The sequence below is a fragment of the Rhipicephalus microplus genome, chromosome 5, assembly GCF_043290135.1.
Source record: "Rhipicephalus microplus isolate Deutch F79 chromosome 5, USDA_Rmic, whole genome shotgun sequence".
Lineage (NCBI taxonomy): Eukaryota > Metazoa > Arthropoda > Arachnida > Ixodida > Ixodidae > Rhipicephalus > Rhipicephalus microplus.
This window is the reverse complement of record NC_134704.1, coordinates 176,115,404-176,134,264: the sequence shown is the minus strand read 5'-3', so window position 1 is coordinate 176,134,264 and position 18,861 is coordinate 176,115,404. Positions and strand designations below refer to the sequence as shown.

The window sequence follows — 18,861 nt, the reverse complement described above, 5'->3', positions numbered from 1 at the left end:
AGTGGAGGCAACGTCGTCTTCCTTCTCTGCCCACGCTTCCGTTGTTTTTCCTGGTAGTGATACTTCGTATCATTCCTCCTCTCTCAGACGAAGCCCTCTGGGCGAGTCATTCTTGCATCCTTCGTGTAAACGGCTTCAGGCGGGCAACATGCGTCACCTCTGTCTTGCATGAACGTCGGCCACTAGTGGTGACACGTGCAATTTCATAGTTGACCTCGCTGACACGACGGAGTATCACAAAAGGACCAGCATAGTGTGCCAGTAGCTTTTGGCTCAAGCCACGTCTGCGTATTGGGGTCCACACCCACACTAGATCACCGGGGCATAGGTTACAAGCCTGTGTTGACTGTCGTAGCGAGTTTTGGAGGAGTCTTGCGCTGCCAGTGTACGTAAGCAGGCAAGTCGACGGGTCTCTTCCACGCGACACAAGGTTTCCGCAATTGCTTAATCGTCATGGATGACAAAAAGAAAGATAGTGTCCAGCGTATGTCGAGGTGAGCGAGCGTAGAGCAGATAGAAAGGGCTGTAGCCTGTCGTTTCGTGTTTCGACGTGTTGAAGGCGTACGTGACGAATGGTAATACTTCATCCCAGTTTTTGTGGTCAGAGGCGACGTACATTGACAACATGTTGATCAACGTTCGGTTTGTGCGCTCGACGAGACTGTTAGTTCGCGGATGATACGCAGTTGAGTGTCGGAACTTGGAGGCACACAAACGAAGTAATGATTCGACAATGTCAGCGGTAAACTGTCGTCCACGGTCACTTATTATCACGCGAGGAGGTCCGTGTCGGACGATGACTGAATGCAACAGGAACTCCGAAACCTGGACTGCCGTGGCGGAGCATAAGGCAGCCGTCTCGCAGTACCGCGTCAGGTAGTCGGCGCATACAATTATCCACCGGTTACCTTTTGAGGAGCGTGGAAATGGTCCCATCAGGTCAATGCCAACCTTTTCAAAAGGGGAACCGGGAGGCTTTACCGGTTGCAGGTGACCAACTGGACCCGAGGAGGGCCGCTTGTGGCTCTGGCACTGCGTACAGCTGGCCACGTAGTTCTGAATTGTTTCGCTCATTTTCGGCCAATAGAATCGCTCTTTCGTGTGACTAAGTGTCCGTGTGGTGCCTAGATGGCCAGAGGTGGGGTCATCATGCATGAGACGCAGAACAGACGTTTGGAGGGACGCTGGAACAACCAGCAGAAAGCGGGCGCCCGTCGTGGACAAGTTTCTCTGGTAAAGAAGACCACTTCGGACGCAGAATCGGCCTTCGCCTAATGAATTGTTCGCTCCAGGGAAGAGAGCTTTTAAGCTTGGGTCATTACGCTGCTCAGCGGCGAAAGTCACGGCATCAGGAAAGCCAGACGACAGAGAAGCGATAAGGTGGTCAAAGTTATCGGCTTCACAATCTGTCGATGGTAGCGGCATTCTGGAGAGGCAATCCGCATCAGCGTGTAGACGGCCAGTCTTGTATGAGATGGTGAAGACATGTTCTTGCAAACGAATGGCCCATCGTGCGAGGCGGCCGGATGGGTCACGAAGGTTGATCAGCCAACACAGGGAATGGTGGTCTGTGACGATAGTGAACGAGCGACCATAGATGTATGAGCGAAACCGTTGCACGGCAAAGACTACCGCTAGGCATTCCTGTTTGGTCACTGTGTAGTTGCGTTCAGGTTTGCTTAAAGAACGACTTGCGTACGCCACAACGTGTTCCTTCTTGCCAGAACGCTGAACGAGAACGGCACCGATACCGATGCCACTTGCATCTGTGTGAATTTCCGTGGGCGACGAAGGATTGAAGCGCCGAAGTATTGGCTGCGAAGTTAACAAACACTTCAGCTTGTGAAAAGCGGCATCACACTCGGAGGTCCACTGAAACAGGCTGTTCTTGCGTAGAAGGCTCGTCAGGGGGTGAACCACATCCGCAAACTTGGGTACGAATCGGCGGAAATACGAGCAGAGTCCTATGAAGCTACGCAGTTGTTTCACAGATTTAGGACGCTCGAACGATTCAACGGCCGCTGTCTTTTGTGGGTCAGGTCTAATGCTATCTTTGTCGACGAGATGTCCTAACACCAATGTCTGTCGCTCGCCAAAGTGGCACTTTTTTTAATTCAATACAAGGCCAGCTTTTTCAATGCAGCTTAGCACGAGGTCTAGGCGAGTGTTGTGCTCCTCAAACGTACGTCCAAAAATAACGACATCATCAAGATAACACATGCATATATGCCATTTTAAACCATGCGATATAGAGCCCATAAATCTTTCGAATGTCGCAGGAGCATTGCATAATCCGAAAGGCATAACGTTGAACTCGTAAAGTCCGTCGGTCGTAACAAATGCCGTCTTTTCTTTGTCAGCTGCGTGCATCGGAATTTGCCAGTAACCTGATCTCAGGTCGACAGATGAAAAGTAGGACGCGGAATGCAGGCCGTCTAGAGCATCATCGATGCGCGGCAGTGGACAAACGTCTTTCTTGGTAACAGAATTCAGTCGGCGGTAGTCAACGCAAAATCTCCACGTACCATCCTTTTTTCTCACTAGAATGACAGGAGCAGCCCACGGACTTGCCGATTCCTGTATTATTCCCTTTTTCAGCATTTCTTGGACTTGCTCGTTGATGATCTTGCGCTCCGATGGTGCCACTCGATAAGGTTTCTGCCTAATGGGATGCGCTGACTCGGTGTGGATCTGATGACGTATCCGGGACGCTGGGATTAAGGGCCTTTGGCTATTTTTAGAAAAATCGAACACTTTCGAGTGCTTGGATAGAACGTCGAGCAGTGTATGACGTTCGCTTTGGTCAGGTGACTTGCTGACCATTTGTAGCAATTGGGCATCTTCTGAACCTTCTAAGCCTAGATGTTCATTTTGGCTTGTAGCATCAAGAAGCGCAACCAGCGTCGTACATGATTCGGGTCTAAATACTGCAAGTTTCATGCCGCCTGGCAGAATTGCAGGCTCCATGGAACTTTTCATTGTCCACACACCGGCCCGTCCATCAACGACTGGCAGTATACAATGGGGAATGAAAATGTTCTTTTTCAGGCATGCCAAGGGAATAGGTTCTAGCGTGGCGTCAACGTGCCACAGTTGTTGCTGGAACATGTCACGGGAGCACACACAGCAGAAAATGCAGGAACGACTGTGTCCATGGAGACGAAAAAGATGCATTCCTCCGGACGGAAATTTTCAAACAGCGCCGTTGGGAAAGTACCATGTATAGAAAGATGCCCAATTCTGCAGTCTACAGTTGCCCCACACTCGCACAAGAAGTCAATACCCAAGATAACGCCATGTGTAGACCGCGGAATAACCGCAAACTCTGTGCAAAACACCTTGCCACACAGCGAGACGTCCACAGTACAATATCCCACCGGACACAACACGTCACCACTTACACCTCGAAATGTCACCCCACGGTTTAGGCAAAACATCACTTTTGGTCCCAGCAGGTTTTTAAAATTTACACTCATCACCGAGACTGTCGCGCCTGTATCCACAAGTGCCATAGTAGCCACTCCATCGACAACTACATGAACTTTGTTCTTCAACATAAACGCTGACGGGGGTATACCTGTAGATAGCACCTGTGATCTCGCGGCCTCACCCCCACTGGCCGCACCGACTAGTTTTCGGGCGGCGGTGTACGTGTGCGTTGCCGTGGCGATGGCGATCGTGGAGCACGGGGAGCTGGTGGCGGTGTCAAACTTCGATCAGAGGCCGGCGAGGGGTAGCGTGATCTGGTAGGTGCGCGTGGTTTCCGTGACGTGGAGAGCGGATGGTCGAAAGGTGGGTGAGACAAGTGCCAAGACTGTCGCTGATATGGGTGGTGGTCACAAAAATGTGCGATGTGACCCGGGACACCACAGTTGTAGCATACCGGACTTGGTCGAGGGGCACGTTGTTGCTCAGAGTAACGACTCCTCTCGGAAGGCATGGGATAGTGGTACCATCCTTCGGGGGCCCTGTAGGGTGGCGATGTTGAGTAAACAGGTGGGTGAAAACTTCGTTCGTAGTTGGGAGGTGGTTGACGGGGGAATCCAGCCTGCCGTATGCCTTGATATTCATAAGCGTCTGCTGCGTTGATCGATGGTTGCCATGGTGGAAGGGAAACAAGAGTCCGCACACGTTCTTGTTCGCTTACGTACCCATCCTGAAAATCGCTGGGGTGATGATAGCTCTGCTGACATCGAAGCAGCTCTTCTCTGACGATCTGCCGTATGGACAAAGCAAGGTCGTAAGGCGCCACTGTTTCAACACTAGCCACAGTGGGAACGTTGGACAGGCGGCTGAATTTCGCAGAAATTCGTCGCATCTTGAGGGATTCAAAGGTACGACAGTGCTCCATCACGTCGTACACGGAGTTCAAGCAGTCTTTCCCAATTAAGAAATTGTACAAGTCTTCGGCTATACCCTTGAGAACGTGTCCAACCTTGTCTTCGTCAGACATCCTCCCATTCACGATCTTGCACAGCTTCAATATTTCTTCAATGTATGTCGTACATGTTTCTGCTGGAAGCTGTGCCCTCTCAGACAATGTCTGCTCCGCGCATTTCTTCTTTGCGTCCGAATCACCGAAGCACTTCTGCACTTCTTCACCAAACATTCCCACGTCGTGAACATGTCCTCGTGGTTCTCGTACCACATAAGGGCGGTGTCAGTTAACGAGAATACGACATGATTGAGCTGTTCGTTCGAGTCCCAGCCATTGCTTCTGCTCACCCGCTTGTAGTTCTTGAGCCACACGTCGACGTCTTCTCCTGAGGTCCCGCCGAAGTTTGGTGGCACTCTGTAGTACGGCACGGAACCCATCGGAGTTGGCCTCGAAGCGTTGGATGGCTGCTCTTGGGTCATTACGATCGGCGAAGGTGGACGTCCGGCGAGGCGGCGGCTGCGACAAAGTCCTGGTAGTGAAGCTTCCGTCTTTGGGTTTGTCCTACCCAGCACCTTCCACCAAATTGTTACACAAAGTAAGGTAACTGAATGGGGGGGGGGGGGGTTTAATGGGCCCTGAGTCCGTGATCACAGTATAATGATGATGATCTCCACCGCCATGGCTCGTACCCACTCAGGGGGATCGCAGTGGAGGCAACGTCGTCTTCCTTCTCTGCCCACGCTTCCCTTGTTTTTCCTTTTAGTGATACTTTGTATCAATATGATTTGTTTTGAGAACAATATTTTTGTGGCAGTCTTCCACCCACATTCTCAAACGGATACTTTGGGCGTTAATTTTTCTTCTTCTTTCAGCGCCGCCAGGTTTAAGCGATATAATTTCAGGAAGAACTCACATCCAAGTTCAGCACAGAAAAAGCCTTGAAAAAATGCACTGACGGCTGCAACACTTCCAAACACACCGGTTTCACCATTTGCCTGTCTCAGCATTCAGACACGGGAATGTGCTACCCCTGCAAAATCTGTTTTCCAGCGGTGATGGTGCAGACTACCTCGCAGTGGTTTGTTTTCGGATGTGGTATTTATTGTAGCGCAGCTGTTCCGGCGTGATGAAGCAGTGGTTATGGTTTTTGGCTGCTCACCTGGAGGTCGTGCATTTGCGACGGTGGTCACCTTTCGAAAGAGGTACATTCCTGAAGCCCCACGTAGTGTGCTATGACAGGGCACATAAAAAAATATCAGTTGACCAAAACTTCCGACCCACTTTGGCGTCTCTCTAGTTATACCTCAATTTTGAGACATAAATTCATATTATCAACTAGCCCAGCTAGAAGATGAGATACTCTGTTTCATTCTGAATTTATGCGCAGGTGACACAAGCTGGAAGATAGTGGTGGCGTACATATTGCCGTGCACCGTGGCCTTCCTCTTGTGCTCCATCGTGCTGCTCGCATTCTGCACCGTCATAACGCAGCGTTACGAAAAGTAAGAACAACGCTTTCATTAATTTCCCCTTGTTGGCACAATTTGTTATCTCTGCAGGACACAACATTCTTTCCTTGTTAACCACTGGACGTTTGTTTATTGAACACTTGACTGCTTATTGATTGATTAAACCAGAAGTGCAATACAGGAAGTGGTTTTATTGTAACGTATGCAAAAACCGGCTCATCATAGTTATATACGCGTTTACTATATAGGCATTCCTCTACCCCACATATGACGTCTGCGTTAGCGAGTGTCTTTAACAATGCACGATGCGTTCAACATCCTAGGAGTTTAATCCCACAAGAACTATGTGAATTAAACTCACAAGGCGTCGTGTTTGGGCCCCCAACGTGATCACTATTCGCATAGGTGTGTGCAACGTCAGCTATAGGAGATTTGAAGATGGGCAAATCTTTATCGTAGACGTTTCACAATCGTCGAATCTAATGGACAACCGCATGCCTCACATTATATGAACCTAGTGAACTAAGGTGATGTCATGCTTCTCACAATTGACCGCCTTTATTTCCCTGGCTCTCCAGAAGTGAAGGTGGGTGGTAAACAATTCTTCGAATGCAACACAGCCGTCTTGGGGTCACCATTATCGTCAAAAACCTGCATACCTATGACTGAATGAACGAATAAGGCAGACTTTGCGGCCCCCTTGGTGATTAGAAAGGATGCCCAACTTTCCCTATACCCCGCCCCCCCCCCTCCCATGGACACGCCTATGACGGTTCCCACCATGCCCTCTCAGCATGCCTTCAAGAACAGCTCTAAATGCATTGACGGGTCCCTTGTTCTTGCAATGGGCAACCCGTCTCCAAAGAGATTGTTAAGTAATCGTTCACTTGTGTAAGCGTTTGTGCAGTCATTTGTGACACATTAGACTAAACGCAATCTTTTCACTTACAGTCGAAAAAAAAAAGAAAGGACAGAAAAAACTTTTGTGCCCATGCTCCACGATGAACATGTTTGCGTAATACGTAAACACAACAGGGTTTGGTATAAGCACGTAAAACACCGCGAAATAATCGTGAACGAAGGCGTGTTGCAACGTCAAGTGTAAGGTGAGATGAGCATGAGATTACGAATCGGCAAGCATGTGTTTGACGTGCTCAGCATAAAATTGTCGCAATTTCGCCATTTTCCTTACGTGGACAACGCCCCAGTGAAATTCATTCCCGTTAGGTTAAGAAAAATTTAAAAAATAAAGACATGGGAAAACCTGTACCGTCCGGAGAATACCGAGTAGAAAGCCTATAGAAAATGAATGAAAAGGGATTTTAAATGCAACCCGAAGTGCAAATTTATTAAAAGAGTGAATTAAAAAAAAGTCACAGCTTTTCCGGAAAGGCCAAGCAATGAACGCGATAGCAACAATGTGAAAGGTTATGCGCAGAATGGAAAGCAGGCCGAAACAAGCCCTGCGTTCCTCACGTACAAATAATGCACAAAACGTGTTCACAGGTACGGGCGTACGCGAATAAGCGTATGATATGTTACTTTGCTGCGCCTGAAAAGCACGTGCTTTTCGAAAACGGAGACTGCAATGATTGCAGTGACTGTTGTGCAGCCGGTAACTACAGCAGAATCGTTTCAGGTAAAGCCCGAGGCGAGCCAAGGCGTACGACTACAGAACACCTATAAACTACCATTTAGAAAAGGGAAACTGTACCTTTGACAGTGCAACAAAATAAGGGTAGCGGTGGCGTTGTGAACTAACATATCCGACCTAGAGACGGCGCTGGTAGGCCTATCATCATCATTGCTCTAAAGCAATATTGCGGCTGCTTTGGTAGCAAGTGCGGGGGGTCGCAATGCGCGCCTGCAAGTTTATGGGCGTTTATTCTTTGCTATTGCGGGGTGATATTCGCGCACACGGCACCCTAAAGTTACTATAAAGAGTTCTGCTATGCCGCCAGGTGAACTAAAGGCCTCAACTGGCAAAAAACACGCCAAGCAAGTGAGCATACATTGTTAATTGACAATCATGAATGCAGCAGTATACATGTAAGTAAGTAACACTGTATATCACAGAGTTGAACAATACATGCAAAAAAACAGTGATAGCCATCTGTTCAATAAAATTACCCGCTGAAATTGTGCAACTTTGTCTCTTGGCTCATTCAGTCAGACAATGATATTTACACTGGACACCCCTTGCATGGTGCTTGGTACTGTGCTGCCCTTTGGCTTTCTCACCAAACATGCTCTCAAAATTGCACTGTCAGTACGATCAGCCTGAGCCGCAATATGATATTTGACAACGCAATGGCGAGAAGCACATCGCGTTGATTAAAAAGAAATGACCCCGCGCTGTTGTGCTCGGTATTCCTGCACATAACATTGTTCTCGATATTGTGTTTAGAATCTGTGTTTTTACCAGCGCGTCGGATCTTTTGATGACAAACTAGATCAACTTACAGTTGAGGTAAGCAAGTGCATTCTAGAAAAACACCATTTACAGGATCATGTTGAAAAGAAAACTTGGTTTAACTTTCAAAAAAGGTAAAAGAGTTGCAGTGACAGGCACTTTAATTCAGTAACAGTTGGTGAATAATGAAAGCCTGAGTCGAAAAATTTCAGTAAGTCAACATTCTTGTCAAAGTTGTCACAGATGACAAGAGAATTAGCTACCCGTGCCCTTGCGCGCCTAGTGTAGATCAGCTGACACACGAGATGGAGGATGCCTGTTGGTGCTCCCAAAAGCACTCATTCGTTAAAAAGAAATTATGCACCAGTGGATAGCACTCGCAATACACTGCACATAGCATATACACATACAATAGTGACATCTGGAACACTAGTAACACTAGACAGCTGAGAAGTGCTGGAAGTCAAAGTATCAATGTTAAAAAATAGGCATTGAATAATCATTGCAGTCAAATCTGCATAATGAAATCTTCTACGATGTTTATTCACGAAGTAATGGCCATTTCCCAATATTTAGGTATTCGCACGTCCGACTGAAGAGTTATGTGCACACCACAATCTGCTACTTCTCAGCGAAAGTACTGAAGTGCTTGTTCTGGCTCAGTAGTCATGTGCTTCACGGGGAACGCAGACACCAATGTTGGCGAGTATTGATGCTCACGCATGTAGTGGGGTGCACACTGTATTTACATTTTTGCATGCAAAAGAATCACTAGCTTTTCCAATTTATGAGGAGTTGTACACAGTTCGTGGAGCAACTGTGAGGAGTGAAAAAAGCGTCAGAACGTGGTGTTGAGACTTTCGAAATGGCTGCACAAATGCGTACGAAAAAGAGTGGAGCACCACGCCAAGCATCCAGACCAACCAAACTGTTCAAGTGGACACAATATTGCAATAGATTGAGGACTAACAGTTACTGGTCTGTAAGGCAAAGTTTCCCTTGTTGGCCTCGCTACAATTTGCACAATTGTATCCGATATGCCCAGATATCACAAAGTTAGGTTCCAAAATGCTTACCGACCAACTCAAACGCTAGATGACATCAAGTGAATCAGCATTTTTGGGCTGCTGCTGATAAAACAGGGAAGATTTGTTTTCGCACACTGTTGCACAGGTGACGACGCTTCATAGTGTACGCAATTGCAGAAATAACACAGTGGTGCCACCACTCCTTTTCACAAAAACGGAAAAAATTTCAAGCAGTTAGCTTACTCCAGTCGGAAAATGGCGGCTACTATTTTACAAGTAAAAAAGGGAAATTTTAGTATTTGATTTCATAAAATGTGGGCCACACGTGCAGCTGACATATACTGTGAAACACTCACCACAGTAATAACTACGATAAACATTGATGACGTCACTAATTCTCATCCGGAATCGGCCTCCCCATGACTACATGCATCCTTGCACTACAATCAGAACCAATGGGAAGATCAAATATTTTGGTACGGAACACCAAGTACTCGCCCTGCTGTTCTGCGCCAGCACCGTGTGATTATTTCCTCTTCTTTCCCTTGAAACAGTGACGCGTGGTCCGATTTGAAGATGGTGAGAAATTCAATATAACCGTTTGCAACAGGCTCATTTAACCAGCGGCGATTTTTTATTCAGATTGACTAAAGAAACTACTGCGACGGTACGAGAAGCACTAAAAAGTTAGCAGTGATTTTGTAGAAAAGTGAAGTAGGTTTTTGCTAAACTAAGCCCACCAATAAAAACCTTTGCTAATGAATATTTACTAGCTTGGAACCAAATGGCCCTTACTTTTTGAATGACTCTTATAAAATTGTCATGCTTTGGATCTACAGATGAATAAATGAGTTTTTTTTGTGCCAATGGTGCATAGTCATCAAAGACACTGCTAAAACGATTAACAATGGCAGAAGCTGAATTCACATTTTAGTTCTTCACTACTTCCTACTGAACTGTCTGCCTCACTCTTAACACTGTTAACATACAAAACTAGTACTTTTGGTTATATATTTTACAGCAATATCAAGGAGTTGGCTGTTAGTAAACATTCAAATTATCAACATGTACAAACACTGGACAACTTTGATTATACCTACTGCGGGCACTCAATCATGGTTTTTTTAAAAAATTGACATACCTTTAAAAATGCCTTGTAATTCATCTGGTATTTTACATAGAACAAATGATATTACAGTAAAAGGTCGTTATTTGAACTCGGTCAAGTAAATGCGCACATCCCTGTGTATTTCTAATGGGGGAAATCTCTCGACAATTTGAACACATTGGTATTCACAGCACGTAATTCAAACTGGGAGCCCTTTGTTTTGGTGCTCACACAAGTCTGCCCAGAGTGATCACAACATTTTGCAAAAACAAACCAAGCTAGAGGAGGAAAACAACTGAACAGCAGCATTTCTCAGCAGATGAGATTTCGGATGCTGAACTGAAGCTCCTGGACAAGCTAGGAATCTGGTCATGGAGTCACAGTGGAATAAATGCAAGCGAATGCAAATTACTGATTACTTCTCTTTTTGATTGCGTCAGCTCTCTCTTGTAAACAAACATGTTTCGAAGCACAAATATTGATATACGTTCAAACAGTAAGGCTCACTGTATGCGTGCATGTCGGTGCTTGTTTTTAGCGTATCATCAGCCTGATTACACCCACTGCAGGACAAAGGTCTCTCCCATGATCGGCCAATCAACTTCGTCCTGTGCTTTCTGCTGCCACGTTATGCGTATAAACCTTTTTATTATCATTGACCTACCTAACCTTCCGTCTTCATGCGTTTTCCTTCTCTGTGAATGCAGTCAGTTACGCTTATTGACCAGCGGTTTTTCTGCCTGCGTGCTACGTGCACAGCTCATGTCCACTTCTTCTTGATTTCAACTACGATATTCCAACACCAATTTGTTCCCTCACCCACTCTGCTCTCTTCTTGTCTCTTAAGGTTACATCTATCATTTTCCTTTCCATCGCTCGTTGCGTCGTCCTCAATTTAGGCTGAACCATCTTTGTAAGCCTCCAGGTTTCTGCTTCTTAGGTATGTACGGGCAAGACGCCGCTGTTATATACCTTCCTCTTGAGGGTTTGTGACAGATTACAATTCATGATATAAGAATGCTTGCAGAATGTGATCCACCCATTATTATTCTTCCTTATTCTTCTAGGTATTTTGCTCTCATGGTTCCGCTCCACGATTGCTACCTCTGCAGGACATGTCTTGCTTTATGAAGGCACGAGTTCTTGCACAGTTTTAGTACTTTGATAGTGTCACTCCCAACATGCACGCGGTATCAGTAACTGTTTTAACACTACTATAGCTGTACCTACCACTGCCTTGCAACAGTCTTTGCATTCACAGCAATCTATACACAATGTGAAAAAGAAGTGCTGCTAAATATGCACTACTACAAGCCCATTTGTTACCTAGTTATATGTGAGACTCTATGCAAAGTTTGGCACGTAGAGTGAAGTACAGTATGTGAACCTCATGGAATGCACTGACCAAGAATTTTGAAGACTGCACATTTCCTGTAAAGTGAGTAATTCATAAATAAGAAACAAAAATATGTGCACCTGATTTCATACAGCCTGAACTACCGTACGCTATTACTGCTTTTCAGTATAAGGCATCCATTTGTCCGCCTGGCATATTGGTGGCGCATGGGGTTGTCACTAAGGAAACTGTAGAGCTTCTTACAACTGGATGTGGGTAGCTTGGAAATCAATGGTCTTTCTTTAGTCCAGTGTTCTGAGAAGAAAAAAAACAGACTCATGAGCAGGGTAAGACATAAATGATTGAACAAATTATGTTCAATAAATAAAGTGTCTTCAACAATACCTTGCTAAGATTTTGGCCCATGAGCTTGCTTTCAGTGAAGACACATTCTCCGCTGACTTGAGGCAGGTTCAGAGTGGCGAGGCATCCAAACGTACACTGATCGTACACTGATATGAGCAGTTCATTGGAGGCTGCGGTTGGGTTGTAAGAAAACAAAAATGGTCCTAGTTATTCTGTTAGAAGCGTGAACGGATTCGTGATGCATGGCTAAGAAGAATGCATATGGAAACACTGCATATAAGTAAGGTAGTGTGGACATACATTGCTGTTTTTTGTGAATTTGTCTTGTGGATGGCATTTTAATGAATTTGTTTTAGTAACGTTCTTCAGACGACAAAGCTAGGTAATTCCCCAACTGGATGGACTATATAGTTCATGCATGTGTAATATGCTTCATTGCAAACTTACGAAAAATGCACAAATGCGTATATGTACTAAAGGTTCTACTATGCATTAAATTTACGAGCATATATTGCAGCAGACTCATCTTGAGCAGAAACAGGTAGAACTTATGCCGTGATCTCTGCTACAAATTTTCGCAGTAAAGATATTTTCAGTGAATGTGACAACGAAGTGAACAATTTCAAACAATTACAAGGCGTGCATCTCATTAGCTGTACAAGCCGAAAAGCCTTATGAAATGACAAAAAATGTAGCGCATACCAAACAAAAGGGCCATGTTCAGATTCAAAGTAGCGCATTTTCACTCACCGGTGAACACGCCCACATTATGCAAGGTTATTCTGTCTTCGTAGGTAATCACCGAGCAATTTGCTGGCGTTGAATTTTCACGCTGGAGGCTACGCAGCCGGACGTCGGTGAAGCACAGCAGCTGATATGGGTCACAGCCTCTAGACACGTTCGCTTCGTGGCAGCAGCCCGTAAACTCTGACACACAAGCTCGCATTGATATATCAAAGCTGAATTACAACGGAGCTTCGCAACGTCAATCGACAAAAAGTACCGCGGCTAACCGCGGCCACTTTAAACAAATTAACCGACACAAGTGCAGTCGATGCCAATGGGCTGCTGCTTTTCTAGCGTCAGGATAATCTCAACACTTGAACTGAAACAATCACCGCTCTTGTATAAAAAAAAGTAAAACAAAAATATCATATTTAATTTTTTTATAAAAAACTACGTACTAACCACACTTTTAACGACGTTTTGATATATCCTAAACTAAAAATTTCAACCGCGTTGAGCACCCATAACAAGGAATATTCACACTAACTTATTCGACCGCTAAGAGGGGAGTTAGTAGTTCCACTATACGCGCAATTGACGAAGCTCGCCGTGGTCAATGTTTTTGCCCTCTATGGCCATCACGGGAACTTGACAGTTTCCGGGGCCTGGTACGACCTTCCCCTCATCGCCGCCGCAAATTAAGGGTGCGTGAGGGAGCGTCACCCCCTTCTCTAAGCTGGGCAAAGTACGCGTAGGAGATCAGAGCAGGCGCCAACGCGGGATGTGGCGACGCGCGCTCATTGTGCCATCTTGTTGCTAATGCTAAAAACACAATCCCCCTCCCCCCGAGATGCTCGTGAGCAGCAGTAATTGGTAGATATAAGTAGCTTGTCGTTTGAAAAGTAATGGATGTGGGGCCTCTGAACGTGGGGCCTCTGCGTCGTGAGAGAAAGGCTTAGGGGTTAACGCATTTCTCTCACGACGCAGAGGCCCCACGTTCGATTCCACGCGCCGGAGTGTTTTCTTTTCTGAATTTTTTTCCTTTCTTGCGTTTTGATATATATAAATACGTATACATATACGGTGCATGACATCGACGCCGACGACGGCGACAAAATCCAGCCGAGAGTGTCCATAAAATTGATATCACAATAAAAATGAAATTTTGGGCAAGGTAACGCATAATTGTGCTATAAGACGTTGGCTCGGTGAACACAGAGGTATGTGGAGCGATATTTTTTAAAGATATAGGACAGACACGGTTCTGGCATTGACATGCCCAGTTCGAAGAAGGAAGGAGGACAGAAAGAAAAAGACAGAGTAGAGAAAGTCAAAGACAGGAGAAAACACACGAAGTGTTGAAGGGTTGTTGATTTTAAAGCACTGGCACCACAGTACCGTCCATGGATAAACGATGCTGTGGCAACGTTCCATGCAAACGCCTCGCATGTAGCGCTAGGGAGCCCTTTTATTCCACCATTGCCAAACAAGAACAAATTGCTTTTACGTGGTACTTGTTTTATGTAGCGCATATGTCTGGCTCAGATATATATATATATATATATATATATATATATATATATATATATATATATATATATATATATATATATATATATATATATATATATATATATATATATATATATATATATATATATATATTGCCCCGCCGCGGTAGTCTAGTGGCTAAGGTACTCGGCTGCTGACCCGCAGGTTGCGGGTTTGAATCCCGGCTGCGGCGGCTGCATTTCCGATGGAGGCGGAAATGAAGGAGGCCCGTGTGCTCAGATTTGGGTGCACGTTAAAGAACCCCAGGTGGTCTAAATTTCCGGAGCCCTCCACTACGGCGTCTCTCATAATCATATGTGGTTTTGGGACGTTATTAAAACCCACATATCATATATATATATATATATATGTGTGTGTGTGTGTGTGTGTGTGTGTGTGTGTGTGTGTGTGTGTGTGTGTGTGTGTGTGTGTGTGTGTGTGTGTGTGTGTTGTACATTCTTTTTTCTCATTGTAGGGATTTGTTTTGCGTAACAGAGCAGTGGACATGCTTTTCCGTTGCACTTGTGCATTTGAAATGACAATTTATTGCATGTGAGTTTGTACGTACAGTGGAAAAGCAGACAATTGCGCTTCAGAGTATTTCTTGTGTGTGTGGTGGGGCGCTCCAAAATTAAGAGCGCACCAAACAAAGCCACATACTAGATTATGTGCTGGGTGAGTAACCGCAACGCCATCAAATCAGACTACCGTAAGATGTGATATCAGTGTTCGTGGTATGACTGTATGTCATACAGTCATACAACTAACACTGAAATATATGGCTGTATGTTATCAGTCACAGCACTTACACTCAGAGAATCGCTTCACAATAGCAACTACAGAAAGGGTAGCAGAAGCGAAGAAAGCGGCTGATAAACCAAACACTGGCCTCTGAGCCTTACCCCAATTCTTTGTCCAATTTATGGTTCTTAACCTAAGTCAGCACAAGACAACTCTAACCTACTAAGCCATCTCCACCCCCCCCCCCTTGTATACAGGATTGCCAGGCCATAAGGCAAGCAGTAGTAAGAAAACTGAAAAAAAAGCCAAAATGTAGTCAACTTTAGCCAAGGGTAGTGAAAGTAGCCCCGTACGCATGCGTGAAAAACTACTCCTTCATAGTTGTTTAACTTAGGAAATGTAAAAACCGTTTGGCGGGATTGTGAATATGTGCTACATGAATATTACAAAATAAGCATTCCTCAATTTACAGCACGATACGTTCGCGCAAGGAATCATTTCATGCATGATGACGTAATGTTCGTGCAGTTGAAAAATAACACTCACACGTCTTGCATAATTTTACTCAAAATGACGATAAGCTGCGACATTAAAAAATAAATTTACCGCATGATGAGTACGCCAGAAATTACGGGTACTAGCACTGAAGCCTAAATTGAAACAACTCTGGCAGAAAGTTTTCCAACATAGAAAATACAGAGTCGAAGTTCGCAACTGTGCATTAAAAATGATGGAAGCAGTTTGTCAGATTTCCTAGAAAGATGGACTGTTGGGCGAGTTACCACGACATTTTTAAAAGAACAGTACTAAACGAAAATCAGGAGACAAGAGAAAAAACGGGGAAATGGTTATGAACAGCTGTTGGTAATGAGTGCTTGTGTTGCCCGCCTTTTTCTCTTAGGACCTGGTTTTTCAGAGCTCACTTAATACGTGGGATAACTGGTTTCTGATATCTATAGAGTGCACATAGCCCTGAAAGCGGGGCGCTTTAGGTTCCTGTTCTTTGCAATCGTTATTTATAGCCACGTTCAGCTGTGGGTGATCTGCAAAATAAGACCTCGTGCAACAGTTCTCTGCGAGTCAGAACCAGAAGAATATATTTATGTCTGCGCGCGAGATTAGCTTGCCTGGCAATATCTGAACCAAAATAAGTGCAAGAAGGCAATGCTTGCGATGAGAAATTCGAAAACAGGGGTGGTTTCCGGAGACAATGTTTTGACAAGCAGACTTGTCTTTTTCAATGCTGCAACTCCGATGTAATCAGTTGCAGCCTTGAGAAACACGGGATGGTTGTAGCAGCCACTCCATGTTTTTGAAGTTTTGATCGCAAGTTGTGAACCAGTAGTTTTTTGTACTTATGTTATAATGCATCATATAGCCTTACACATGCCTAGTCCACTAAACCGTCCTTCTAATAAAGTTAATTATCTGCTAATCAAAGTGCACAATTCAATTTTCGAAGCTGGGAGCACACGTTGCCTGCCATGCTTTGGCGCCATGCATGCATACTCGAACACAAGCAGTGGCGACGTCATCATCTAGTGATAGTTTTGCTCAAATGAAGGGCTCATGAAAGTAGTAAAAATGCGCCAAGTACCAAAGAATATCTTGCCGCTGCTATCAGCCAATAAAAGTAGCGAAATCAGCGCAACACAGGCAAACTTGGCAACCGTGCTTGTAGGCAATACTAAGAGGCACATACCGCGCGCAGACACACGATTTTGCGAAGTCGATGATTTTCCCATGTAGCACTGCATGTTCCTTATGATCCCATGTCGCACGAGCCATCTTAATAAAGTCCCTGCTCCACGGAAAGGCTTCTAAGGTAGCGCAGTGCCGCAGAAAAAAAATGTACACAACCGAAGTATTTCTCGTACTTGCTTCCCACTGTGCAACGCTACAAGGAATTTAAATAAGATAAATCAACGAGACCACATCGGTGTTCTCATCTCTACCTGACAGACAACCATTCTTCTCCGCTACGCAGCGTTTTGTGGGGCCACAGGACGCCGGTGGACGAGCAGGAACACGCAGCTGGTCCTAGCAACGGCAGCAGTGTTTACTCTCCCGCCTTGTCGATGGACACGAAGCGCGTCGGATCCGGCACTCAGGTGGCGAGTACCGAGAGCTTCGACACTACTACCAGGACTGGCCTTCGACTCAGGCAGGAGGTACAGAGCCCCTGATTGCAGCTTCTTCAGGCCGACGCCTATTATGTCTGGTCTACTGGGAATCTGAGTACGTGTATCTAACAGGACAATGGCTCAATGAGCAGTTACAAGAGCGAAAAGGTGACATAGAAAAATTGCTCGGTGGATGCCATGCTTTGCACTGCATCAAGAACTGCTGGAAGCCTGCGTTTTAACAGTGCCAATTCGCGCGTCAAGCAATATAGTAGGTAAAATGCGATATAAAACAACAAATGGACCAAATTTGGCACGCAAATGTTGAGCATAGTATATCTATCGCTATAAAATGTGCGCTACACAGTCGTACAAACGATTCATTGCTATTTCTGCTATGACTCATGTTAAAATATGTATGTGTACGAAATAAATGACTTTACGCTAAACCACGTGTTGTCGTACCTTACATTGCAACTCTTTTATTCATCACTACTCAGATTCCCAGTTTTTTTCAGGCCACCGTGCTTGCGGTGGGTGCAGTTTTGTTTTTGCTTATGCAATATTTCATACACAGGAAAATAACAGTGCACTTGCATGAAGCTGAAATTAATCTATTCTTATCCCATCTATAACAAGCAACACCATTTGCAGGGAGGTATTATTAGGCAGTGGCCTGTCACAGGGTTGCCACCTGTAATGTTTTGATATCATTCTAGTCTTTGAGACAGGAAAAGTTGAGGGGAAGCTCAAGTGTTGAGGTGTCACTGGTGCCAACGTTTGGATAAGCGCGGGCTTGTCTGCAGCCCTGGTTTCGGGAGTATGCGAGAGTGAACAACACTTGCGTAAACAAGCTATTCAAAAGGCTATCAATCACTTGTTGAAGTAATTGCTGAGTGACATTCATATCGAAGTTTGTTGCTGCATGAATCGATTCCCGTAAAATTTCGCGAATCCATCAGGCATGAGCCCTCGTCACCCGCCTTGAAGGGGAGCTGAAGAACGTTTTCTTTAACAAGTTCAGAGTGCATAACAATAGTTTGATCTCCGCTGATTTCGGAAATCGATGTGGGATTTCTCAAAAGTGAACTTAGGTAGAAGTTTTTCGCTAAAGACAGCGGCTGTGGCCGCAGGACTTTCTTAAGATGCTTAGCGAACTTGATGTCGTTATCTTCGGTATACTGTATGGTCTGTCTGCAACAGCAGCGTTCAAAAGTGGCCTCCTCCATTAGCCCTGGCAATGGCACGTAACGAGTTAGTCATGGAGGCTATGGTTGAAGATACGACAGACAATTGTTCATGTAGCGGTCATCTGTTTGTCATCATGCCAGATATTGTAATCGAGTTGCAACACATTCAGCTTCGCTATGCTTGAGCCTTTGTCTGATGAGCAGCACTCTCGCCGTTCTGATCAGTGATCGGTGCGAACCTTACGTCGCAGTGCCACGTGGCTCTGCCGAAGAAATGCAAGATCACGTAGGTTTCCCCGCCCACATTTTCGGTGCATGCATGAGACAAGGCAATTTTTTCTTTCACGTATTCGAAAGCTGCTGCAGCAGCAACCACAGAAAAGATTACGACATTGTTGGTCCTTACTAATCGCGAAGTTTCATCTAATACTA

General features: G+C 45.2%; 1 protein-coding gene across 1 annotated transcript in view; it reads left to right on the top strand.

Moving 5' to 3' along the window:
• The window catches only part of LOC142817608 (uncharacterized), a 70,232-nt gene extending 52,544 nt beyond the window's left edge, over positions 1–17,688 (top strand). The window contains exons 5-6 of the mRNA XM_075894664.1: positions 5,766–5,880; positions 17,104–17,688. Of these exons, the coding sequence (XP_075750779.1) occupies positions 5,766–5,880; positions 17,104–17,302 (314 nt within the window). The 3' untranslated portion in view covers positions 17,303–17,688. The remainder of the gene's footprint in view (positions 1–5,765; positions 5,881–17,103) is intronic.
• The last annotated feature ends 1,173 nt before the right edge of the window (positions 17,689–18,861 follow it).